Raw genomic sequence first — 26,244 nt, forward strand, 5'->3', positions numbered from 1 at the left:
CAACAATGCATTGGCAGGGCAATTCAAGCAAAGCCAATATGTGGTGATAATGTATTAGGCCTATAGCTTACTGCACAAACCTAATTTCTACAGTACTGTTTTTAATTGGTTAATGTTGCATAGGCTTACATTTTGACTCAAAGTGATCTTGACTCAGAAAATGTTGGTGACCACTGTTCTAGAGTTTTCCCTGTTAACACCATCAACGTTTCCCTTTACTGAGGCAATTGTGACATGCAAAATTAGCCGCTTTCATTGCAACATACCGAAATACAACGAACTATGCAAGAGGTTTTGTTGTAGGCAGAAAACATCGGAGTAGGATTCTATCTCATTGACCCGCACTACTCAGCCCGTACTCTACACAGACCAGTGTGGCATAAACAATCAGAGCTGCAGTAGACCTATATGCAAATAGACCATTGTCATATATGGATCTGTGCCATTTATTATGCACTGGACTGTGTTTACAGCATGAGCGGTTGTGAGTAGATGTGCTTGCTTTGAGATCAAAGCGAGAGCTGCATGTAGCCATGTGTGCACATTCTGTTCATATCCTTTGCTAGTTAGTGAGTTATTAGCCCAGTAATAGATCATTTGTAGTCAGCAATAGGGGAATGATTGCTTCCTACAAGAGCACACAACATATACATTTATAGATGTCTTTGAAACACGAGTGAGGTAAAAAGCTTTTTTTGTCTTAAAGGGGCAGTGTTGTATTTTGAGACAGGCTTGAATAAGCTAAGCAGCCAATAAGCAGAGGCTGCTCCAGTTTCAACTGTTCTGCCTGCGGCTATGGAACCCTGACCTGTTCACCGGACGTGCTTGTTGCACCCTCGACAACTACTATGATTATTATTATTTGACCATGCTGGTCATTTATGAACATTTTAACATCTTGACCATGTTCTGTTATAATATCCACCCTGCACAGCCAGAAGAGGACTGGCCACCCCTCATAACCTGGTTCCTCTCTAGGTTTCTTCCTAGGTTTTTGGCCTTTCTAGGGAGTTTGTCCTAGGGAGTTTTTCCTAGCCACCGTGCTTCTTTCACATGCATTGCTTGCTGTTTGGGGTTTTAGGCTGGGTTTCTGTACAGCACTTTGAGATATCAGCTGATGTACGAAGGGCTATATAAATACATTTGATTTGATTTGATTTTGATTTGGTAGCATAATTTGTCTGATTCTTTGTCATAATGGTATAGGAATAATAATGCATTTTACTTTGTAAAGTAGTTTCTTGCATCAAACAACACAACAACATGTTCAGTCACCTCCTTGTCTGAAGGACAAGTGGAGAAACATGTTCATGTCCAGCCCTGCATGTTTTTTTCAAAAGTCTCATGGAATGTAGGTCTACAATGAACACCACACATTGGCTGCTACTATAGGCTGAATGATAGAACAGCTATTTCCATGTTAAAATGTGATGGGCTAGTTTTTGATAGTAGGCCACCGGTAGGCCTACAGTATGATCAAATGTGACTCATTTCAGGAAACTAGGCGTATGTCGCACGTCGCTACTTGACAGGAGAGGCATTTGAACGTAGACTTTTTTTTAATCAAAATGCGTTTTTGACAGAAATGCCTTCTGGAACATGTGAACTTTCATGTGCCTTAATAACAAAGTTGTATTCCATCCGTAAATATGAATACAATTGTTAAATTACGAGCCTAGTCAGTTTAGCCATGGAAAAAGTCGGGGAACCGTCCTGCTAGCCATGATTGGCTGAGATAATGGATGGGCTGGACATGCCGAGAGATGAGTTTGGATTGGTCTGCCATGTAGCACGCTTCTGTCTATAACATGAGCTGGTCAGTATGTGTAGGTAATCCTTTCTAACGCGGCTTTTTTGAAAGAAATCATGAAGTAAAACTGCAATAGTGTTGCTATCCACTTTCTGGAGGACCGAGTTTTGAAATTAGTGGAATGCCCGGTGGAATTAGAGTATGATAGCTAAGGAGATGGAGAAAATTCTGGCATTTGATTGCAAATATGCAGAGGGAGTCGAAAAGAGAACACACAGAAGGCTGTTGTGTAAAACACCTGTCTCTGGATTACATCTTCAAACTAAGGGCAACCATGCCATCCGTGACAGACAGGGAGAAGCAGCCATCATGTATTTGGGTAAGAGAGTCTAGCTAGCTACATTTTCAGATATTATACATTTCTAATTTTGTCAGAAAGTTGTTTTCATTTCAAGTTAAAGCGTAATATTAGCTGGCTGGCTCGCTAGCTAACGTTACGTGTATGATCTGTGTAGTAATATTATTTGTATCTCAGAGCCATTTGCATTGCTACGTATAGCCTAATGTTAGCTAGCTAGTTAACATTGAACCTGGTTAGTTTTAGCTACCTGCAGTTTCCTGCAGGGTAGTAACATTATGAGTTGGGATTATGGTTCATTGTTTAGCTAGCTAGCTACATGTCTAAACAAAAGACACCACTATGTATCCATTTCACTACATCTTGTGTATCATGTGCATGTAACAAATACACTTAGATTTTATTTGATATAGTATGTGTTTACCAGAGATGGTAATGTGAAGAACATGACCTGTACCAACGTCAAATTAGGATATAACGTTAGGCCTACGAGACAGTGTCCAAGTTCTAACATTCTCAGGTAGAATTCCTTGCTTTTATTTTGTCACACTCACAACTGTAAGCTATTTTCTGTAATTGGCTCGCCATTTACTTTACAAATAATGAACTTGTTGTGAGTTTATTTTCCTGTAATAATTTCTCGCTCTTCACTTGAAGAACGAGAAAAAAGCATCAATAGTGCTGTTTGTCCCTCTTGAGATACCGTAGCAGGTATACGCTTCCTCAAAATAGTTATAATTAATCTAAGATAACTCAAGAAATCTATAATTAATTTTGACGTTTTTGCTGAGGAGGTCTTAGTCACGCAATTTTACATCTAACTGAGATGTTTGGTGCTGTATTTCTGAAGTGGAAAAAATTGCATGAAAACGAGTCGTCTCTTGTTGAATGACAACCAACACTTCACTGAAGAATCACCGATGAAGGGGCGTAGACTTCGGCTACCGAACTTCAGTATGCCTCAGGAAAAAATGTTGTGCGCACGAATAGCTGATTAAACACTGCCGAAGACCAAAAGGAAAATAAGAAAGAAATCACTAAACGTCGTCATGATAGACTGCACAAACTTTTGAATTGGGAAGCATGCACACAGCTTTAGTCTACACCTGTTGTTTACGAAGCATGTGACAAATAACATTTGATTTGAACCACTCATTCAGTATGCAGCATATGAGGCATACAAGCACACCCAGGCACATTCAAAGATACACAATGCAATAAGGAATCCATCCAGTGTGCTACTGCCCATTCTTACAGGCACAAGAGTGTGTCTGTAGCGCCTATCTGTGTGTATCAACACTTCTTGGATCCAGTGTCAATCTGCTTAGGTAGCTAACTACTTCCAGTCTCTTCTGAAGATATGCTAAGCTTAGCTTAGGTTGTGTGTACTCACATGACAGCACACTGAGCAAAGGACAGGTACTCCACCAGGATATCCAGACCCCTGTTCTCATCGTTGAGGAACTCCCGGACCCACCTGGGTGACATGGAGAGTGAGGTTAGCAGGGCAGAATATTCAGGAGCCAGCACACCCTTAGGAACAGAGAGGAACAGAGAGGGACAGAGAAGGAGGACAGAGGAACAGAGAGGAAGGAAAGAGGAACCGAGTGGAAGGAGAGGAACAGAGAGGAAGGAGAGGGACAGAGATGGAGGAGAGATGGAGGAGAGAGGAACAGAGAGGAAGGAAAGAGGAACTGAGTGGAAGGAGAGAGGAACAGAGAAGCAGGAGAGAGGAACAGAGAAGCAGGAGAGAGGAACAGAAAGGAAGGAGCGGAACAGAGAGGTACAGAGAGGAAGGAGAGAAGAACAGAGAGGAACAGAGAGGAAGGAGAGAAGAACAGAGAGGAACAGAGAGGAAGGAGAGAAGAACAGAGGTACAGAGAGGAAGGATAAAAGAACAGAGAGGAACAGAGAGGAAGGAGAGAAGAACAGAGAGGAACAGAGAGGAAGGAGAGAAGAACAGAGGTACAGAGAGGAAGGATAAAAGAACAGAGGTACAGAGAGGAAAGAGAGGAGAACAGAGAGGAAGGAGAGCAAGGAGAGAGGAACAGAGAGGAACAGAGAGGAAGGAGAGAGGAACGATGAGGAAGGAGAGAGGAACAGAGAGGAAGGAGAGAGGAACAGAGAGGAAGGAGAAAGGAACATAGAGGAAGGGGAGAGGAACAGAGAGCAAGGAGAGAGGAACAGATAGGAACAGAGAGGAAGGAGAGAGGAACAGGAAGGAGAGGAATAGGGAGGAACAGGAAGAAAGGAGAGAGGAACAGAGGAAGGAGAGAGGAACAGAGAGGAAAAGAGAGGGACAGAGAGGGACACAGGCAGGAGAGAAGAACAGAGAAGAAGGAGAGAGGATCAGAGAGGGACAGAGAGGGACAACAGAGGGACAGAGCGGGACAGAGAGAGGGAGGAGAGGGAGGAGAGAGGAACAGAGAGGATGGAAAGAGGAACCGAGAGGAAGGGGAGAAGTACAAGGACAGGCAGAGACTGAACACACTAGCTTCTCACATTCCTGAAAGCTGTAAAAGCCTGCACAAAATGGGGTCCCCCCCACTACACCCCTGACGGAGAGAGAAAGGACTTGGCAAGGCTCTTCATTTTACTCCAGCTTTCTGGACGGGTGAAAAAGACTGCCTCTGCAATGCAATTCTGAAAGGCAAACGCAGGCTTTCATTGGAAATTAATGTAATTCTTGTGCATCAAAATGCGATGACGCTGTCTGTGTGTTTGAAGCGTTAGGCTCAACACCCCTGCTCTCCTCTTTAGGAAACGACAGGGGAGTAGAATTGGGGTAAAAGGTTCCAAAAATAGCCACAATATTTTGGTTAGGAATGTAACTGGGACAGGGGACTGTTTGGTTACAAAATAACCTGGAGCCAATGGTGAGGCAGAAAGGAAGGCCCATTGCCCCTGTGAGGGAGAGAGAGAGAAGGGAGGGAGAGAGAGGGGTGAGAGAGTGATGCAGCTTAATCCCCACCCTCTTCAACATATATATCAACAAATTGGTGAGGGCACTAGAACGGTCTACAGCACCCGGCCTCACCCTACTAGAATCTGAAGTCAAATGTCTACTGTTTGCTGATGATCTGGTGCTTCTGTCCCCAGCCATGGAGGGCCTACAGCAGCACCTAGATCTTCTGCACAGATTCTGTCAGACCTGGGCCCTGACAGTAAATCTCAGTAAGAAAAAATAATGGTGTTCCAAAAAAGGTCCAGTTGCCAGGACCACAAATACAAATTCCATTTAGACACCATTGCACTAGAGCACACAAAAAACTATACATACCTTGGCCTAAACATCAGCACCACAGGTAACTTCCACAAAGCTGTGAACGATCTGAGAGACAAGGCAGGAAGGGCATTCTATGCCATCAAAAGGAACATAAAATTTGACATACCATTTAGGATCTGGCAAAAAATACTTGAATCAGATATAGAACCCATTGCCCTTTATGGTTGTGAGGTCTGGGGTCCGCTCACCAACCAAGAATTCACAAAATGGGACAAACACCAAATTGAGACTCTGCATGCAGATTTCTGCAAAAAAATATCCTCAGTGTACAACGTAGAACACCAAATAATGCATGCAGAGCAGAATTAGACTGATACCTGCTAATTATCAAAATCCAGAAAAGAGCCATTAAATTCTACATCCACCTAAAAGGAAGCGATTCCCAAACCTTCCATAACAAAGCCATCACCTACAGAGAGATGAACCTGGAGAAGAGTCCCCTAAGCAAGCTGGTCCTGGGGCTCTGTTCACAAACACAAACACACCCCACAGAGCCCCAGAACAGCAACACAATTAGACCCAACCAAATCATGACAAAACAAGATCATTTCTTGACACATTGGAAAGAATTAACATAAAAACAGAGCAAACTAGAATGCTATTTGGCCCTAAACAGAAAGTACACAGTGGCAGAATACCTGACCACTGTGACTGACCCAAACTTAAGGAAAGCTTTGACTATGTACAGACTGTTTGAGCATAGCCTTGCTATTGAGAAAGGCCGCCGTAGGAAGACCTGGCTCTCAAGAGAAGACAGGCTATGTGCACACTGCCCACAAAATGAGGTGGAAACTGAGCTGCACTTCCTAACCTCCTGCCAAATGTATGACCATATTAGAGACGCATATTTCCCTCAGATTACACAGATACACAAAGAATTCAAAAACAAATCCAATTTTGATAAACTTTTCTTGTGACCTGTTGCCACAAGAAAAGGTCAACCAGTGAAGAACAAACACCATTGTCAATACTACCCATATTTATGTTTATTTATTTTCTCTTTTGTACTTTAACCATTTGGACATTGTTGCAACACTTGTATGAGTGTAATATTTACTGTTCACTTTTTATTGTTTATTTAACTTTTGTTTATCTACTTCACTTGCTTTGGAAATGTAAACATATGTTTCCCGTACCAATAAAGCCCTTTAAATTGAAACTGAATTGAGAGAGGTGAGCAACAGAGAGGTGAGAAACAGAGGAAGAGAGAGAAGCAGTGAGATTGGGTGTAGGGAGGAGTAAAGGGGAGAAGGGGGAGGAGTAAAGAGGAGGAGGGGGAGGAGTAAAGGGGAGGAGGAGGAGGAGGAGGAAGAGGCACGCTTGATCAGTTTCCTGTCTACCAGCCCCCTCCCTCTCTCTCCCCTCGCTTCCCCTCCCTCCCTCTCTCCCCTCCCTCCATCTCTCCCCTCCCTCCCTCTCTCCCCTCGCTTCCCCTCCCTCCCTCTCTCCCCTCCCTCCCTCTCTCCCCTTGCTTCCCCTCCCTCCCTCTCTCTCTCTCTCTCTCTCTCTCTCTCTCTCTCTTCCTCCCTTCCCCTCTCTACCTCTCTTCCCCTTTCTCCCATCTCTTGCCCTCCCTCCCCCCTTCTTTTCCTGTCCAACCAGATGCTTTTTCAGATTGTTTTGGCAATCTGAGGAATAACACGTCGTACAGGGGCCAGGATTCAGAGACACGCAACAAACAGGGCTCTGTTCCACTGACTCTATTCTGCCCACTAAACACAGCCTTTGTCTGAAAATAGCATCCCTATTCTTTCTGGGAAAAACTTTAGAACACAAGACTTGTATTGATGAGGTAAAAATGTAATAGGTCTTACTCTTGGAGCCATGCCCTGAACACAATGGCAGATCAGAAATAATCTTTTAGTTGGATTTAAAGGACATCTCTAACTCACACCCATCAGAGGTACAGTAAGTATCTGTCTGATGGCTGATTAGGACATCAGTTAAACAGGGTGTTAGGATGACAGAGAGGTGGGAGGGGCTGAGAGGTGGTTTCTCCAAACCAAGTATTTTCCTATGTATGAATTTGTGTATGTGTGCGTACAGTGGGGGGAAAAAGTATTTGATCGCCTGCTGATTTTGTACGTTTGCCCACTTACAAAGAAATGATCAGTCTATAATTTTAATTGTAGGTTTATTTGAACAGTGAGAGACAGAATAACAACAAAAAAATCCAGAAAAACGCATGTCAAAAATGTTATAAATTGATTTGCATTTTAATGAGGGAAATAAGTATTTGACCCCTCTGCAAAACATGACTTAGTACTTGGTGGCAAAACCCTTGTTGGCAATCACAGAGGTCAGACGTTTCTTGTAGTTGGCCACCAGGTTTGCACACATCTCAGGAGGGATTTTGTCCCACTCCTCTTTGCAGATCTTCTCCAAGTCATTAAGGTTTCGAGGCTGACGTTTGGCAACTCGAACCTTCAGCTCCCTCAACAGATTTTCTATGGGATTAAGGTCTGGAGACTGGCTAGGCCACTCCAGGACCTTAATGTGCTTCTTCTTGAGCCACTCCTTTGTTGCCTTGGCCGTGTGTTTTGGGTCATTGTCATGCTGGAATACCCATCCACGACCCATTTTCAATGCCCTGGCTGAGGGAAGGATGTTCTCACCCAAGATTTGACGGTACATGACCCCGTCCATCGTCCCTTTGATGCGGTGAAGTTGTCCTGTCCCCTTAGCAGAAAAACACCCCCAAAGCATAATGTTTCCACCTCTATGTTTGACAGTGGAGATGGTGTTCTTGGGGTCATAGGCAGAATTCCTCCTCCTCCAAACACGGCGAGTTGAGTTGATGTCAAAGAGCTCCATTTTGGTCTCATCTGACCACAACACTTTCACCAGTTGTCCTCTGAATCATTCAGATGTTACATTACATTACATTTAAGTCATTTAGCAGACGCTCTTATCCAGAGCGACTTACAAAATGGTGCATTCACCTTATGATATCCAGTGGAACAACCACTTTACAATAGTGCATCTAAATCTTTTAATGGGGGGGGGGGGGGGTTAGAAGGATTACTTTATCCTATCCTAGGTATTCCTTAAAGAGGTGGGGTTTCAGGTGTCTCCGGAAGGTGGTGATTGACTCCGCTGTCCTGGCGTCGTGAGGGAGCTTGTTCCACCATTGGGGTGCCAGAGCAGCGAACAGTTTTGACTGGGCTGAGCGGGAACTGTGCTTCCTCAGAGGTAGGGGGGCCAGCAGGCCAGTGGTGGATGAACGCAGTGCCCTTGTTTGGGTGTAGGGCCTGATCAGAGCCTGAAGGTATGGAGGTGCCGTTCCCTTCACAGCTCCGTAGGCAATCACCATGGTCTTGTAGCGGATGCGAGCTTCAACTGGAAGCCAGTGGAGAGAGCGGAGGAGCGGGGTGACGTGAGAGAACTTGGGAAGGTTGAACACAGACGGGCTGCGGCGTTCTGGATGAGTTGTAGGGGTTTAATGGCACAGGCAGGGAGCCCAGCCAACAGCGAGTTGCAGTAATCCAGACGGGAGATGACAAGTGCCTGGATTAGGACCTGCGCCGCTTCCTGTGTGAGGCAGGGTCGTACTCTGCGAATGTTGTAGAGCATGAACCTACAGGATCGGGTCACCGCCTTGATGTTCATTGGCAAACTTCAGACGGGCATGTATATGTGCTTTCTTGAGCAGGGGGACCTTGCGGGCGCTGCAGGATTTCAGTCCTTCATGGCGTAGTGTGTTACCAATTGTTTTCTTGGTCCCAGCTACCTTGAGATCATTGACAAGATCCTCCCGTGTAGTTCTGGGCTGATTCCTCACCGTTCTCATGATCATTGCAACCCCACGAGGTGAGATCTTGCATGGAGCCCCAGGCCGAGGGATATTGAAAGTTCTTTTGTGTTTCTTCCATTTGCAAATAATCGCACCAAATGTTGTCACCTTCTCACCAAGCTGCTTGGCGATGGTCTTGTAGCTCATTCCAGCCTTGTGTAGGTCTACAATCTTGTCCCTGACATCCTTGGAGCGCTCTTTGGTCTTGGCCATGGTGGAGAGTTTGGAATCTGATTGATTGATTGCTTCTGTGGACAGGTGTCTTTTATACAGGTAACAAGCTGAGATTAGGAGCACTCCCTTTAAGAGTGTGCTCCTAATCTCAGCTCGTTACCTGTATAAAAGACACCTGGGAGACAGAAATCTTTCTGATTGAGAGGGGGTCAAATACTTATTTCCCTCATTAAAATGCAAATCAATTTATAAAATTTTTTACATGCGTTTTTCTGGATATTTTTGTTGTTATTCTGTCTCTCACTGTTCAAATAAACCTACCATTAAGATTATAGACTGATCCTTTCTTTATCAGTGGGCAAACGTACAAAATCAGCAGGGGATCAAATACTTTTTCCCCCCACTGTATGTACGCGTGCCTGTGTGCATGTGTGTGTGTGTCCGTGCTGCATGTCCGTGCGTGCTTGCACGTGTGTGTGTTTTTCACAGGGTTCACCGTTGGTCGGCCATGCTTCCTGTCCCTCTGGTGTAAACAACTAAGCTTCCTCCTCTACTATGTTATGGGGGAGTGGACCATTCCTTTCCTAGCAGTACAGTACAATGACTACCATCTGAGCATTGTGAAGAGGAAGACTTGGGAGACTGAGGAGGCTGGAGAGGCTGGGGGAGACTGGGGAGACTGGGGAGACTGAGGAGACTGGGGTGACTGGGGAGACTGGGGAGACTGGGGAGGCTGGGGAGACTGGGGGAGACTGGGGAGGCTGGGGTGACTGGGGAGACTGGGGGAGACTGGGGTGACTGGGGAGGCTGGGGTGACTGGGGAGACTGGGGAGGCTGGGGGAGGCTGGGGAGGCTGGGGGAGACTGGGGGAGACTGGGGAGGCTGGGGAGGCTGGGGGAGACTGAGGAGGCTGGGGGAGACTGGGGAGACTGGGGGAGACTGGGGAGACTGAGGAGGCTGGGGGAGGCTGGGGAGACTGAGGAGGCTGGGGGAGTCTGGGGAGACTGGGGAGGCTGGGGGAGTCTGGGGAGACTGGGGAGACTGGGGGAGACTGAGGAGACTGGGGGAGTTGGGGAGAATGAGGAGACTGGGGGAGACTGGGGAGACTGGAGGAGGCTGGGGGAGGCTGGGGAGACTGAGGAGGCTGGGGGAGACTGGGGAGATTGGGGAGGATGGGGGAGGCTGGGGAGGATGGGGGAGGCTGGGGGAGGCTGGGGAGACTGGCAGGACAAAACAATAGGAGTTAAAAGTGATCTGTGTACCAGGGCTTATGTCGATCAGGGCAGCAGGAAAACAAGCTGTAGGAACCTTGGACAGGAAGAGGAAGAGCACAGAAAGGCCCTTTATTTCTTAAAGGGGAATATAACGGTCATTCTGAAAGGGGAGATCATGGAATTGTTTCTTAAAGGGGAAAATAATAATAGATAATTTCCCATCAGCCTTCACTTCCGTAGTAGCCAGTATTCTTCTAGCTGTCCCCCGCCCCAGGAGTAACATTATAGCACTACATTGAGGAATTAGGACAAGTCACATCAATCTTTGGTGAATATCATGTAAAAAGGGACTGTAGTGTTGGTGAGCTAATGTAGTCTGACTCTGAGAGGAGAGGAGAGGAGAGGATGGAGAATAGATCATCACCCTATGTGATTGGTCCTCAGTGATATCTCCAGTTCCCTCAGAACCTTAGTGGATTCCTGGACCCGCCTTCGGAACTTCTTGCGTGTGACTCCTGGGTCTAAGTAGCCCCGTAGCTTGGAGATGTAGGTATGAGGAGGATTCTTCACCTGAAACCGTTCCTAATATAACACACCGGGAAGAGGGAGGACAGAGTGAGCAGTGCAATGTAAAAGGTTTCTAATCATCATGAAGTGAAGACTAAACCTACACTGGAGAAATACATGTTTCTATCAAACCTATCAACATTGCTTCATAGCTTTTGAATTCTGAATAGACTAGACGTGTGGGTTTGTAGAGGTGTAGGTGTGGGTTTGTAGAGGTGTAAGTGTGGGTTTGTAGAGGTGTAGTTGTGGGCTTGTAGAGGTGTAGTTGTGGGCTTGTAGAGGTGTAGGTGTGGGTTTGTAGAGGTGTAGTTGTGGGTTTGTAGAGGTGTAGTTGTGGGTTTGTAGAGGTGTAGTTGTGGGCTTGTAGAGGTGTAGTTGTGGGTTTGTAGAGGTGTAGTTGTGGGCTTGTAGAGGTGTAGGTGTGGGTTTGTAGAGGTGTAGTTGTGGGCTTGTAGAGGTGTAGTTGTGGGCTTGTAGAGGTGTAGGTGTGGGTTTGTAGAGGTGTAGTTGTGGGTTTGTAGAGGTGTAGTTGTGGGTTTGTAGAGGTGTAGTTGTGGGCTTGTAGAGGTGTAGTTGTGGGTTTGTAGAGGTGTAGTTGTGGGCTTGTAGAGGTGTAGGTGTGGGTTTGTAGAGGTGTAGTTGTGGGTTTGTAGAGGTGTAGTTGTGGGTTTGTAGAGGTGTAGTTGTGGGCTTGTAGAGGTGTAGTTGTGGGTTTGTAGAGTTGTAGGTGTGGGCTTGTAGAGGTGTAGTTGTGGGTTTGTAGAGTTGTAGGTGTGGGTTTGTAGAGGTGTAGGTGTGGGTTTGTAGAGTTGTAGGTGTGGGTTTGTAGAGTTGTAGGTGTGGGTTTGTAGAGGTGTAGTTGTGGGCTTGTAGAGGTGTAGTTGTGGACTTGTAGTTGTGGGCTTGTAGAGGTGTAGTTGTGGGTTTGTAGAGGTGTAGTTGTGGGCTTGTAGAGGTGTAGGTGTGGGATTGTAGAGGTGTAGTTGTGGGTTTGTAGAGGTGTAGTTGTGGGCTTGTAGAGGTGTAGGTGTGGGTTTGTAGAGTTGTAGGTGTGGGTTTGTAGAGGTGTAGTTGTGGGTTTGTAGAGGTGTAGTTGTGGGTTTGTAGAGTTGTAGGTGTGGGTTTGTAGAGTTGTAGGTGTGGGTTTGTAGAGGTGTAGTTGTGGGTTTGTAGAGTTGTAGGTGTGGGTTTGTAGAGTTGTAGGTGTGGGTTTGTAGAGGTGTAGTTGTGGACTTGTAGTTGTGGGCTTGTAGAGGTGTAGTTGTGGACTTGTAGAGGTGTAGTTGTGGGCTTGTAGAGGTGTAGTTGTGGACTTGTAGAGGTGTAGTTGTGGGTTTGTAGAGGTGTAGTTGTGGGCTTGTAGAGGTGTAGGTGTGGGATTGTAGAGGTGTAGTTGTGGGTTTGTAGAGGTGTAGTTGTGGGCTTGTAGAGGTGTAGTTGTGGGTTTGTAGAGGTGTAGGTGTGGGTTTGTAGAGGTGTAGTTGTGGACTTGTAGAGGTGTAGTTGTGGGCTTGTAGAGGTGTAGTTGTGGACTTGTAGAGGTGTAGTTGTGGGTTTGTAGAGGTGTAGTTGTGGGTTTGTAGAGGTGTAGTTGTGGGCTTGTAGAGGTGTAGGTGTGGGATTGTAGAGGTGTAGTTGTGGGTTTGTAGAGGTGTAGTTGTGGGCTTGTAGAGGTGTAGTTGTGGGTTTGTAGAGGTGTAGTTGTGGGCTTGTAGAGGTGTAGGTGTGGGATTGTAGAGGTGTAGTTGTGGGTTTGTAGAGGTGTAGTTGTGGGCTTGTAGAGGTGTAGTTGTGGGTTTGTAGAGGTGTAGTTGTGGGCTTGTAGAGGTGTAGTTGTGGGTTTGTAGAGGTGTAGTTGTGGGCTTGTAGAGGTGTAGTTGTGGGTTTGTAGAGGTGTAGTTGTGGGCTTGTTCACTTATAGTAACCTACATGTGTTGTTGTATTTAAAGGAGTTTACCTGGTCACAGATGAGGTCCCATTTCTTGTCATTATCATACTGTCTGAGGAGTCTGGCTTTGTCAGGAGGAAGGTTCATGGAATTCTGAAAAGACAAGACAATATTTCATCAATCACACCCCAATGCAATATCCGTGCAGAGAGCTTTGTTCAACCATTCATTGATCATTTCATCATAATTCATCATTTCATGACCGTTCCAGAGCTGATGACCCTGCCTCAGAAAAGTGTGTTGTTTGAGGCCAGTTTAGTGTCTTTTAGGACCTTGGACGGGTCAACACGTCCTGTCCCAAATCCTGGGCAGTGACACAGGCATATGATCTCACTTCCTGTTGACTTGAGCTCATCCAAAACCCTCAAATGTGTCCCAAATGGCATCCTATTCTCTATATAGTGCACTGCTTTACACCAGTGCCCTATGGACCCTGGTCGAAAGTAGTGCACTATACAGGGAATAGGGTAGACTTTCGGTTGCATCCCTCCTCTGCGGTTGGTTGCAACAAGCTTCTAGAACTTTCAGTCCGACTACACTGCACATTTTAACCACATGCTTTACGGACTACAGCCTCTACATCACAGTTGAACTACTATGGCTCAAATGAGGTCATTCAATACGATTGCTCTAGTCTCATTTTGTGTGTGTGTGTGTGTGTGTGTGTGTGTGTGTGTGTGTGTGTGTGTGTGTGTGTGTGTGTGTGTGTGGTGTGTGTGTGTGTGGTGTGTGTGTGTGTGTGTGTGTGTTCCAGAACACAGACTATATGACATGGCCCTCTGCCTCTGGGTAAAGACTTCCTACCATGATCCCATAAACAGCTAGCTCCTTGCCACCTAGTCATGTGAATCTGATTGCCTCAGTGTTTCTCTGTGAATAGACCATGAAGACTTTGCTCTGTTTTCTCAGTCAGCCTCAGACTCGGGACCCCCCCATTTTACATCCCACATACAGAGCCCCCGCAGCCACGACACACACATGCAGTAACGCACGCAAACAAGCATGCGCGTACAAACACACACGTACCAACACACACAAAGACACACACACCACAAACAGCTTGATCGCTGTATAACTCACCCCTGGCCTCACCCCTGGCCTGACTCCTGGCCTCACCCCTGGCCTGACTCCTGGCCCTCACCCCTGGCCTCACCCCTGACCTCACTCCTGGCCTCACCCCTGGCCTGACTCCTGTCCTCACTCCTGGCCTCACCCCTGGCCTGACCCCTGGCCTGACTCCTGGCCTCACCCCTGGCCTGACTCCTGGCCTGACTCCTGGCCTGACTCCTGGCCTGACCCCCTGGCCTCACCCCTGGCCTGACTCCTGGCTTCACCCCTGGCCTGACTCCTGGGCCCCTCACCCCTGGCCTGACTGCTGGCCTCACCCCTGGCCTGACTCCTGGCCTCACCCCTGGCCTCACCCCTGGCCTGACTCCTGGCCTCACCCCTGGCCTGACTCCTGGCCTCACCCCAGGCCTGACTCCTGGCCTCACCCCTGGCCTGACTCCTGGCCTCACCCCTGGCCTGACTCCTGGCCTCACCCTGCCTCTCCTGCTGACACACACAGGCTAGTTCTCAAATCCTCTTTCCTCATTCATCTTTCCTTCTTCCATTTTCTCTCCTCGCCTCCTTCTCAAAACACACTGGAGGAGATGAGGTGAGAGACCTCCAGTGTGGTTGAGGAGGCGAGGAGATAGGAGGCGAGGAGATAGGAGGCTAGGAGGTGAGGCGATAGAGACACACTACCTGAGCTTTAACAGATGACGACCCAGTCTAGTCATGATCCTCTGGAGCCTTTAACCAGCAGTAGCACCTGTACTGAAATTCACCTTTTAGCTGGGAATGTGTACAAGATGAAATGTACCAACGAACCAATACACCATTCTATTAGTAGCACCAGCATCACCATGTATTATCATGTATTATCATGTATTATCACGCCGCATGGACTTTCCTATGCATTGCTATTCCTATCCCTACAATGATTCATAGCAGTGGAATATCACATGTAAAGTATATTTTTATTTATTTTCCACAATGCGGTGGGGTGATTGGATCTTTCCATCAGCAGCATGATTCATGTTGGACTGACTGTCTGAGGTGATGAATGAGGACTGGGGCACATTGCTTCTGTGCTGTGGAGTACTGCTGAGGTAGCCTGGAAACCCTGACGTAATCACACTACAGTAGTGAAACAAACATGAAACCGAGGTAAATACAGTCTGGAGTGCCATTCACTCAGACTTACATAACATAGCAACTATAATAATTGATCCTTTGAACGTTTACAAAGAACTAGTAACATTTTCTTTCTTTTTTAAAAGAAGAAAAATAATACAAGATTGAAACTGAAACTCTAAAAATTAAGAAAAATCATTCAACCAACAACAACAATGTGTCCCTGGGCCTGACTGACTGTAGAGGAGAGATCAGTCACAATGTGTCCCTGGGCCTGACTGACTGTAGAGGAGAGATCAGTCACAATGTGTCCCTGGGCCTGACTGACTGTAGAGGAGAGATCAGTCACAATGTGTCCCTGGGCCTGACTGACTGTAGAGGAGAGATCAGTCACAATGTGTCCCTGGGCCTGACTGACTGTAGAGGAGAGATCAGTCACAATGTGTCCCTGGGCCTGACTGACTGTAGAGGAGAGATCAGTCACAATGTGTCCCTGGGCCTGACTGACTGTAGAGGAGAGATCAGTCACAATGTGTCCCTGGGCCTGACTGACTGTAGAGGAGAGATCAGTCACAATGTGTCCCTGGGCCTGACTGACTGTAGAGGAGAGATCAGTCACAATGTGTCCCTGGGCCTGACTGACTGTAGAGGAGAGATCAGTCACAATGTGTCCCTGGGCCTGACTGACTGTAGAGGAGAGATCAGTCACAATGTGTCCCTGGGCCTGACTGACTGTAGAGGAGAGATCAGTCACAATGTGTCCCTGGGCCTGACTGACTGTAGAGGAGAGATCAGTCACAATGTGTCCCTGGGCCTGACTGACTGTAGAGGAGAGATCAGTCACAATGTGTCCCTGGGCCTGACTGACTGTAGAGGAGAGATCAGTCACAATGTGTCCCTGGGCCTGACTGACTGTAGAGGAGAGATCAGTCACAATGTGTCCCTGGGCCTGGCTGACTGTAGAGGAGAGATCAGTCACAATGTGTCCCTGGGCCTGACTGACTGTAGAGGAGAGATCAGTCACAATGTGTCCCTGGGCCTGGCTGACTGTAGAGGAGAGATCAGTCACAATGTGTCCCTGGGCCTGACTGACTGTAGAGGAGAGATCAGTCACAATGTGTCCCTGGGCCTGGCTGACTGTAGAGGAGAGATCAGTCACAATGTGTCCCTGGGCCTGACTGACTGTAGAGGAGAGATCAGTCACAATGTGTCCCTGGGCCTGGCTGACTGTAGAGGAGAGATCAGTCACAATGTGTCCCTGGGCCTGACTGACTGTAGAGGAGAGATCAGTCACAATGTGTCCCTGGGCCTGACTGACTGTAGAGGAGAGATCAGTCACAATGTGTCCCTGGGCCTGACTGACTGTAGAGGAGAGATCAGTCACAATGTGTCCCTGGGCCTGACTGACTGTAGAGGAGAGATCAGTCACAATGTGTCCCTGGGCCTGACTGACTGTAGAGGAGAGATCAGTCACAATGTGTCCCTGGGCCTGCCTGACTGTAGAGGAGAGATCAGTCACAATGTGTCCCTGGGCCTGACTGACTGTAGAGGAGAGATCAGTCACAATGTGTCCCTGGGCCTGACTGACTGTAGAGGAGAGATCAGTCACAATGTGTCCCTGGGCCTGACTGACTGTAGAGGAGAGATCAGTCACAATGTGTCCCTGGGCCTGACTGACTGTAGAGGAGAGATCAGTCACAATGTGTCCCTGGGCCTGCCTGACTGTAGAGGAGAGATCAGTCACAATGTGTCCCTGGGCCTGACTGACTGTAGAGGAGAGATCAGTCACAATGTGTCCCTGGGCCTGACTGACTGTAGAGGAGAGATCAGTCACAATGTGTCCCTGGGCCTGACTGACTGTAGAGGAGAGATCAGTCACAATGTGTCCCTGGGCCTGACTGACTGTAGAGGAGAGATCAGTCACAATGTGTCCCTGGGCCTGACTGACTGTAGAGGAGAGATCAGTCACAATGTGTCCCTGGGCCTGACTGACTGTAGAGGAGAGATCAGTCACAATGTGTCCCTGGGCCTGACTGACTGTAGAGGAGAGATCAGTCACAATGTGTCCCTGGGCCTGACTGACTGTAGAGGAGAGATCAGTCACAATGTGTCCCTGGGCCTGACTGACTGTAGAGGAGAGATCAGTCACAATGTGTCCCTGGGCCTGACTGACTGTAGAGGAGAGATCAGTCACAATGTGTCCCTGGGCCTGACTGACTGTAGAGGAGAGATCAGTCACAATGTGTCCCTGGGCCTGACTGACTGTAGAGGAGAGATCAGTCACAATGTGTCCCTGGGCCTGACTGACTGTAGAGGAGAGATCAGTCACAATGTGTCCCTGGGCCTGACTGACTGTAGAGGAGAGATCAGTCACAATGTGTCCCTGGGCCTGACTGACTGTAGAGGAGAGATCAGTCACAATGTGTCCCTGGGCCTGACTGACTGTAGAGGAGAGATCAGTCACAATGTGTCCCTGGGCCTGACTGACTGTAGAGGAGAGATCAGTCACAATGTGTCCCTGGGCCTGACTGACTGTAGAGGAGAGATCAGTCACAATGTGTCCCTGGGCCTGACTGACTGTAGAGGAGAGATCAGTCACAATGTGTCCCTGGGCCTGACTGACTGTAGAGGAGAGATCAGTCACAATGTGTCCCTGGGCCTGACTGACTGTAGAGGAGAGATCAGTCACAATGTGTCCCTGGGCCTGACTGACTGTAGAGGAGAGATCAGTCACAATGTGTCCCTGGGCCTGACTGACTGTAGAGGCGAGATCAGTCACAATGTGTTACATTAGGGCTTTTTGACAAGATATTGCCTTCCAAATGACACCCTATTCACTAGTGAAGGGCTCATAGGGCAAAAGCATTGCACTATATAGGGGATAGAGTGCCATTTTAGACGCAGCCAGAAAAAACACAGACGCTGAGCATTCCAGCCTCTGCCTTCCAAAGCCTAGAAAAAACCCAGCCGAGCATTCCAGCCTCTGCCTTCCCAAACCCAGAAAAAACACAGCCGAGCATTCCAGCCTCTGCCTTCCCCCCGAAACCCAGCCGAGCACCAGCCCGCCCCAAACCCGCCAGCCGAGCATTCCAGCCTCTGCCTTCCCAAACCCAGAAAAAACCCAGCCGAGCATTCCCGGCCTCTGCCTTCCCAAACCCAGAAAAAACCCAGCCGAGCATTCCAGCCTCCTCCTTCCCAAACCCAGAAAAAACCCAGCCGAGCATTCCAGCCTCTGCCTTCCCAAACCCAGAAAAAACCCAGCCGAGCATTCCAGCCTCCTCCTTCCCAAACCCAGAAAAAACCCAGCCGAGCATTCCAGCCTCTGCCTTCCCAAACCCAGAAAAAACCCAGCCGAGCATTCCAGCCTCTGCCTGCCAAACCCAGAAAAAACCCAGCCGAGCATTCCAGCCTCTGCCTTCCAAACCCAGAAAAAACCCAGTCGAGCATTCCAGCCTCTGCCTTCCCAAACCCAGAAAAAACCCAGCCGAGCATTCCAGCCTCTGCCTTCCCAAACCCAGAAAAAACCCAGCCGAGTATTCCAGCCTCTGCCTTCCCAAACCCAGAAAAAACCCAGCCGAGCATTCCAGCCTCTGCCTTCCAAACCCAGAAAAAACCCAGTCGAGCATTCCAGCCTCTGCCTTCCCAAACCCCAAAAAACCCAGCCGAGCATTCCAGCCTCTGCCTTCCCAAACCCAGAAAAAACCCAGCCGAGCATTCCAGATGTCCAGAATTAGGCTACACAGGGAATACTTCCTGTTTATAATGGTTACAAATTTGCTATAAATTCTCTCTCTCACAGTCTCTCTTTCCTCCCCCGCTTGGGGGATAATGTTATCTACAACACAGTCTCTCTCTCTCTCTCTCTCTCTCTCTCTCTCTCTCTCTCTCTCTCTCTCTCTCTCTCTCCACTTCAGAAGGTCACACACTGGACGACTGTTCATGTGTGAGCTGCCTCTCATTTATTCCAAATGTCAGAAACACAGTGGGAAACTGACCACAAAGTTTCATATTCAACACTATTGAAATATGTCTGACTCTCAGACAAAACAAACAAAGCTGATGACACTTGTGGGTTATCAAATCAAATCAAATGTTGTTAGTCACATGCGCCGAATACAACAGGTGTAGACCTTACAGTGGAATGCTTACTTACAGGCTCTAACCAATAGTGCAGTTTCAAAAAAAGAAGAATAAGAGATAAAAGTAACATGTAATTAAAGAGCAGCAGTGAAATAACAATAGTGAGACTATATACAGTGGGTTACAGATACAGAGTCAATGGGGGCACCAGGGGGCACCAGGGGGCATCGGTTAGTTGAGGTAATATGTTCATGTAGGTAGAGTTATTAAAGTGACTATGCATAGATGGCAACAGAGAGTGGCAGTGGTGTAAAGAGGGGTGGGGGGTGGGGCAATGCAAATAGTCTGGTGGCCATTTGACAAGATGTTCAGGAGTCTTATGGCTTGGGGGTAGAAGCTGTTTAGAAGCCTCTTGGACCTAGACTTGGCGCTCCGGTACCACTTGCCGTGCGGTAGCAGAGAGAACAGACTATGACTAGGGTGGCTAGAGTCTTTGACAATTGTTAGGGCCTTCCTCTGACACCGCCTGGTGTAGAGGTCCTGGATGGCAGGAAGCTTGGTGATGTACTGGGCCGTTTGCACTGCCCTCTGTAGTGCCTTGCGGTCAGAGGCCGAGCAGTTGCCATACCAGGCAGTGATGCAACCAGTCAGGATGCTCTCGATGGTGCAGCTGTAGAGCCTTTTCAGGATCTGAGGACCCATGCCAAATCTTTTCAGTCTCCTGAGGGGGAATAGGTTTTGTCGTGCCCTCTTCACGACTGTCTTGGTGTGCTTGGACCATGTTAGTTTTTTGGTGATGTGGACCACAAGGAACTTGAAGCTCTCAACCTGTTCCACTGCAGCCCCATCGATGAGAATGTGGGCATGCTCAGTCCTCTTTTTCCTGTAGTCCACAATCATCTCATTTGTCTTGATCACGTTGAGGGAGAGGTTGTTGTCCTGGCACCACACGGCCAGCTCTCTGACCTCCTCCCTATAGGTTGCCTCGTCGTTGTCTGTGATCAGGTCTACTACTGGCAAATTTAATGATGGTGTTGGAGTCGTGCCTGGCCGTGCAGTCATGATGAACAGGGAGTACAGGAGGGGACTAACCACGCACCCCTGAGGGACCCCTGTGTTGAGGATCAGCGTGGCGGATGTGTTGTTATCTACCCTTACCACCTGGGGGCGGCCCGTCAGGTCAGGAAGTCCACAAATACAGTAATGTTGTTGACCACTTCTGTCAGCTTCTTTATTTATTTATTTTTTATTTATTTCACCTTTATTTAACCAGGTGGCCAGTCGAGAACAAGTACTCATTTACCACTGCGACCTGGCCAAGATAAAGCAAAGCAGTGCGACACAGACAACAACACAGAGTTTCACATGGAATAAACAAACATACAGTCAATAATACAATAGAAAAGTCTATATACAGTGTGTGCAAATGAGGTAAGGGAGGTAAGGCAATAAATAGGCCATAGTGGCGAAATAATTACAATTTAGCAATTTAGTGATAGATGTGCAGAAGATGAATGTACAAGTAGGGATACTGGGGTGTAAAGGAAAAAAAAAAATAACAGTATGGGGATGAGTTAGTTGGATGGGCTATGTTCAGATGGGCTATGTACAGGTGCAGTGATCTGTGCTGGTGCTTAAAGTTAGAGAGGTAGATATGAGTCTCCAGCTTCAGTGATTTTTGCAGTTCGTTCCAGTGATTGGCAGCAGAGAACTGGAAGGAAACGCGGCCAAAGTAGGAATTGGATTTGGGAATGACCAGTGAAATATAACTGCTGGAGTGCGTGCTACGGGTGGGTGTTGCTATGGTGACCAGTGAGCTGAGATAAGACGGGGCTTTACCTTGCAAAGACTTATAGATGACGTGGAGCCAGTGGGTTTGGCGACGGATATGTAGTGAGGGCCAGCCAACGAGAGCATACAGGTCGCAGTGGTGGGTAGTATATGGGGCTTTGGTGACAAAACGGATGGCACTGTGATAGACTACATCCAGTTTGCTGAGTAGAGTGTTGGAGGCTATTTTGTAAATGACATCGCCGATGTCAAGGATCGGTAGGATAGTCAGTTTTACAAGGGTATGTTTGGCAGGGAGTACGGGGGGAGTACATATGGGCCTTGTTGGAGAACTAATTATGTTTGCTAAGTGGGCTACAGCCCAGAACCCATTTGTCTTAGTTTTGCTGCCCAGCTCAGCCACAGCCCCAACTCAGCCACAGCCCCAGCTCAGCCACAGCCCCAGCTCCAGCCTCAATCCCAGCCCTAGCTCAGCCCCAGCTAGCTGTGTAGCTTAAGAAATAACCTTGGGGCATATGACAGGCATAGAGCAGGGTTCACTACTCCCCTAATCTAATGCTGCTGTCCACTGGATTTAAAACCAGACAGAGAGAGGGGGGACGATGGAGAGAGAGAGAGAGAGAGAGAGAGAGAGAGAGAGAGAGAGAGAGAGAGAGAGAGAGAGAGTTAGGGGCTAGGGAGAGAGAGCGAGGGAGAGAGGTGGGGACTAGGGAGAGAGAGAGGGGGGACTAGGGAGAGAGAGAGGTAGGGACTAAGGAGAGAGAGAGGTAGGGACTAGGGAGAGAGAGAGAGAGAGAGAGACGTAGGGACTAGGGATAGAGAGAGAGAGAGAGAGAGAGAGGTAGGGACTAGGGAGAGAGAAGTAGGGACTAGGGAGAGAAAAAGGTAAGGACTAGGGAGAGAGAGAGAGAGAGAGAGGGGGACTAGGGGAAAGAGAGAGAGACGTAGGGACTAGTGAGAGAGAGAGAGAGAGAGAGACGTAGGGACTAAGGAGAGAGAGAGGTAGGGACTAGGGAGAGAGAGAGAGAGAGAGACGTAGGGACTAGGGATAGAGAGAGAGAGAGAGAGAGAGAGAGAGAGAGGAAGGGACTAGGGAGAGAGAAAGGTTGGGACTAGGGAGAGAGCGAGGTAGGGACTAGGGAGAGAGAGGTAGGGACTAGGGAGAGAGAGAGGTAGGGACTAGGGAGAGAGAGGGAGAGAGAGAGAGGTAGGGAGAGCGAGAGAGAGAGAGAGAGAGGGAGAGAGAGGCAGGGACTAGGGAGATAGAGAGGTAGGGACTAGGGACTAGGGAGATAGAGAGGTAGGGACTAGAGCGAGAGAGAGAGAGAGAGAGAGAGGGGGGGACTAGGGAGAGAGAGAGGTAGGGACTAGGGAAGTAGGGACTAGGGAGAGAGAGGGGTAGGGACAAGGGAGAGAGAGAGTTAGGGCCTAGGGAGAGAGAGAGAGAGAGAGAGAGAGAGAGAGAGAGAGAGGTAGGGACTAGGGAGAGCGAGGTAGGGACTAGGGAGAGAGAAGTAGGGACTAGGGAGAGAGAGGTGGTGACTAGGGAGAGAGAAGTAGGGACTAGGGAGAGAAAGAGAGAGAGGTAGGGACTAGGGAGAGAGAGGTAGGGACTAGGGAGAGAGAGGTAGGGACTAGGGAGAGAGAGGTAGGGACTAGGGAGAGAGAGAGGTAGGGACTAGGGAGAGAGAGAGGTAGGGACTAGGGAGAGAGAGAGAGAGAGAGAGAGAGAGAGAGAGAGTTAGGGGCTAGGGAGAGAGAGCGAGGGAGAGAGGTGGGGACTAGGGAGAGAGAGAGGGGGGACTAGGGAGAGAGAGAGGTAGGGACTAAGGAGAGAGAGAGGTAGGGACTAGGAGAGAGAGAGAGAGAGAGAGAGAGAGGGACTAGGGGAAAGAGAGAGAGACGTAGGGACTAGGGAGAGAGAGAGAGAGAGAGAGAGGTAGGGACTAGGGAGACTAGGGAGAGAGAGGTAGGGACTAGGGAGAGAGAGGTGGGGACTAGGGAGAGAGAAGTAGGGACTAGGGAGAGAAAAAGGTAAGGACTAGGGAGAGAGAGAGAGAGAGAGGGGGACTAGGGGAAAGAGAGCGAGACGTAGGGACTAGTGAGGAGAGAGAGAGAGAGAGAGAGAGAGAGAGAGAGGAGAGAGAGAGAGAGAGAGAGAGAGGGACTAGGGAGAGAGAAAGGTTGGGACTAGGGAGAGAGCGAGGTAGGGACTAGGGAGAGAGAGGTAGGGACTAGGGAGAGAGAGAGGTAGGGACTAGGGAGAGAGAGGGAGAGAGAGAGAGGTAGGGAGAGCGAGAGAGAGAGAGAGAGAGAGAGAGGGAGAGAGAGGCAGGGACTAGGGAGAATAGAGAGGTAGGGACTAGGGACTAGGGAGATAGAGAGGTAGGGACTAGAGCGAGAGAGAGAGAGAGAGAGAGAGGGGGGACTAGGGAGAGAGAGAGGTAGGGACTAGGGAAGTAGGGACTAGGGAGAGAGAGGGGTAGGGACAAGGGAGAGAGAGAGTTAGGGCCTAGGGAGAGAGAGAGAGAGAGAGAGAGAGAGAGAGAGAGAGAGGTAGGGGACTAGGGAGAGCGAGGTAGGGACTAGGGAGAGAGAAGTAGGGACCTAGGGGAGAGAGAGGTGGTGACTAGGGAGAGAGAAGTAGGGACTAGGGAGAGAAAGAGAGAGAGGTAGGGACTAGGGAGAGAGAGAGAGAGGTAGGGGACTAGGGAGAGAGAGGTAGGGACTAGGGAGAGAGAGGTAGGGACTAGGGAGAGAGAGAGGTAGGGACTAGGGAGAGAGAGAGGTAGGGACTAGGGAGAGAGAGAGAGAGAGAGAGAGAGAGAGAGAGAGAGGAGAGAGTTAGGGGCTAGGGAGAGAGAGCGAGGGAGAGAGGTGGGGACTAGGGAGAGAGAGAGAGAGAGAGAGGGGACTAGGGGAAAGAGAGAGAGACGTAGGGACTAGGGAGGAGAGAGAGAGAGAGAGAGGTAGGGACTAGGGAGACTAGGGAGAGAGAGGTAGGGACTAGGGAGAGAGAGGTGGGGACTAGGGAGAGAGAAGTAGGGACTAGGGAGAGAAAAAGGTAAGGACTAGGGAGAGAGAGAGAGAGAGGGGGACTAGGGGAAAGAGAGAGAGACGTAGGGACTAGTGAGAGAGAGAGAGAGAGAGGGACTAGGGAGAGAGAAAGGTTGGGACTAGGGAGAGAGCGAGGTAGGGACTAGGGAGAGAGAGGTAGGGACTAGGGAGAGAGAGAGGTAGGGACTAGGGAGAGAGAGGGAGAGAGAGAGAGAGATAGGGAGAGCGAGAGAGAGAGAGAGAGAGAGAGAGAGAGAGAGAGGCAGGGACTAGGGACTAGGGAGATAGAGAGGTAGGGACTAGGGACTAGGGAGATAGAGAGGTAGGGACTAGAGCGAGAGAGAGAGAGAGAGAGAGAGGGGGACTAGGGAGAGAGAGAGGTAGGGACTAGGGAAGTAGGGACTAGGGAGAGAGAGAGGTAGGGACAAGGGAGAGAGAGAGTTAGGGCCTAGGGAGAGAGAGAGAGAGAGAGAGAGAGAGAGAGATAGGGACTAGGGAGAGCGAGAGAGAGAGAGAGGTAGGGACTAGGAGAGAGAGATAGAGAGAGAGGTAGGGACTAGGGAGAGAGAGGTAGGGACTAGGGAGAGAGAGGTGGGGACTAGGGAGAGAGAAGTAGGGACTAGGGAGAGAGAGAGAGAGAGGTAGGGACTAGGGAGAGAGAGAGAGAGGTAGGGACTAGGGAGAGAGAGAGAGAGGTAGGGACTAGGGAGAGAGAGAGGTAGGGACTAGGGGAGAGAGAGGGGTAGGGACTAGGGAGAGAGAGAGAGAGAGAGAGAGAGAGAGAGAGAGAGAGAGGGATTAGGGAGAGAGAGAGAGAGGTAGGGACTAAGGAGAGAGAGAGAGAGAGAGGTAGGGACTAGGAGAGAGAGAGAGAGAGAGGAGAGAGAGAGAGAGAGGTAGGGACTAGAGAGAGAGAGAGAGAGAGAGAGAGAGAGAGAGAGTTAGGGCCTAGGGAGAGAGAGAGAGAGAGAGAGAGAGAGAGAGAGGTAGGGACTAGGGAGAGCGAGAGAGAGAGAGAGGTAGGGACTAGGGAGAGAGAGATAGAGAGAGAGGTAGGGACTAGGGAGAGAGAGAGGTAGGGACTAGGAGAGAGAGAGAGATAGGGGACTAGGGAGAGAGAGAGTAGGGACGTAGGGAGAGAGAGGTGGGAGAGCTAGGGAGAGAGAAGTAGGGACTAGGGAGAGAAAGAGAGAGAGGTAGGGACTAGGGAGAGAAAGAGAGAGAGGTAGGGACTAGGGAGAGAGAGAGAGAGGTAGGGACTAGGGGAGAGAGAGAGGTAGGGACTAGGGAGAGAGAGAGGTAGGGACTAGGGAGAGAGAGAGAGAGAGAGTTAGAGGCTAGGGAGAGAGAGAGAGAGAGAGAGGTGGGGACTAGAGAGAGAGAGAGGAGGGACTAGGGACTAGGGAGATAGAGAGGTAGGGACTAGGGACTAGGGAGATAGAGAGGTAGGGACTAGAGCGAGAGAGAGAGAGAGAGAGAGAGAGAGGGGGACTAGGGAGAGAGAGAGGTAGGGACTAGGGAAGTAGGGACTAGGGAGAGAGAGAGGTAGGGACAAGGGAGAGAGAGAGTTAGGGCCTAGGGAGGGAGAGAGAGAGAGAGAGAGAGAGAGGTAGGGACTAGGGAGAGCGAGAGAGAGAGAGAGGTAGGGACTAGGGAGAGAGAGATAGAGAGAGAGGTAGGGACTAGGGAGAGAGAGGTAGGGACTAGGGAGAGAGAGGTGGGGACTAGGGAGAGAGAAGTAGGGACTAGGGAGAGAAAGAGAGAGAGGTAGGGACTAGGGAGAGAAAGAGAGAGAGGTAGGGACTAGGGAGAGAGAGAGAGAGAGGTAGGGACTAGGGAGAGAGAGAGGTAGGGACTAGGGAGAGAGAGGGGTAGGGACTAGGAGAGAGAGAGAGAGAGAGAGAGAGAAGGAGAGAGAGAGAGATGGGATTAGGGGAGAGAGAGAGAGAGGTAGGGACTAAGGGAGAGAGAGAGAGAGAGAGGTAGGGACTAGGGAGAGAGAGAGAGAGAGAGAGAGAGAGAGAGAGAGGGGTAGGGACTAGAGAGAG

General features: G+C 49.0%; 1 protein-coding gene across 3 annotated transcripts in view; it reads right to left on the bottom strand.

The window, feature by feature from the left end:
* Positions 1 to 26,244, bottom strand: part of LOC106592748 (formin-like protein 3) — a 127,189-nt gene that overhangs the window by 61,759 nt on the left and 39,186 nt on the right. For all 3 annotated transcript variants that reach the window (XM_045696308.2, XM_045696309.2, XM_045696306.2), the window contains exons 2-4: positions 13,100 to 13,183; positions 11,000 to 11,157; positions 3,502 to 3,585 (exon numbers count right to left, since the gene is read on the bottom strand). In XM_045696308.2, the coding sequence (XP_045552264.1) occupies positions 3,502 to 3,585; positions 11,000 to 11,157; positions 13,100 to 13,183 (326 nt within the window). The remainder of the gene's footprint in view (positions 1 to 3,501; positions 3,586 to 10,999; positions 11,158 to 13,099; positions 13,184 to 26,244) is intronic.

The sequence above is a fragment of the Salmo salar genome, chromosome 15, assembly GCF_965601325.2.
Source record: "Salmo salar chromosome 15, fSalSal1, whole genome shotgun sequence".
NCBI lineage: Eukaryota > Metazoa > Chordata > Actinopteri > Salmoniformes > Salmonidae > Salmo > Salmo salar.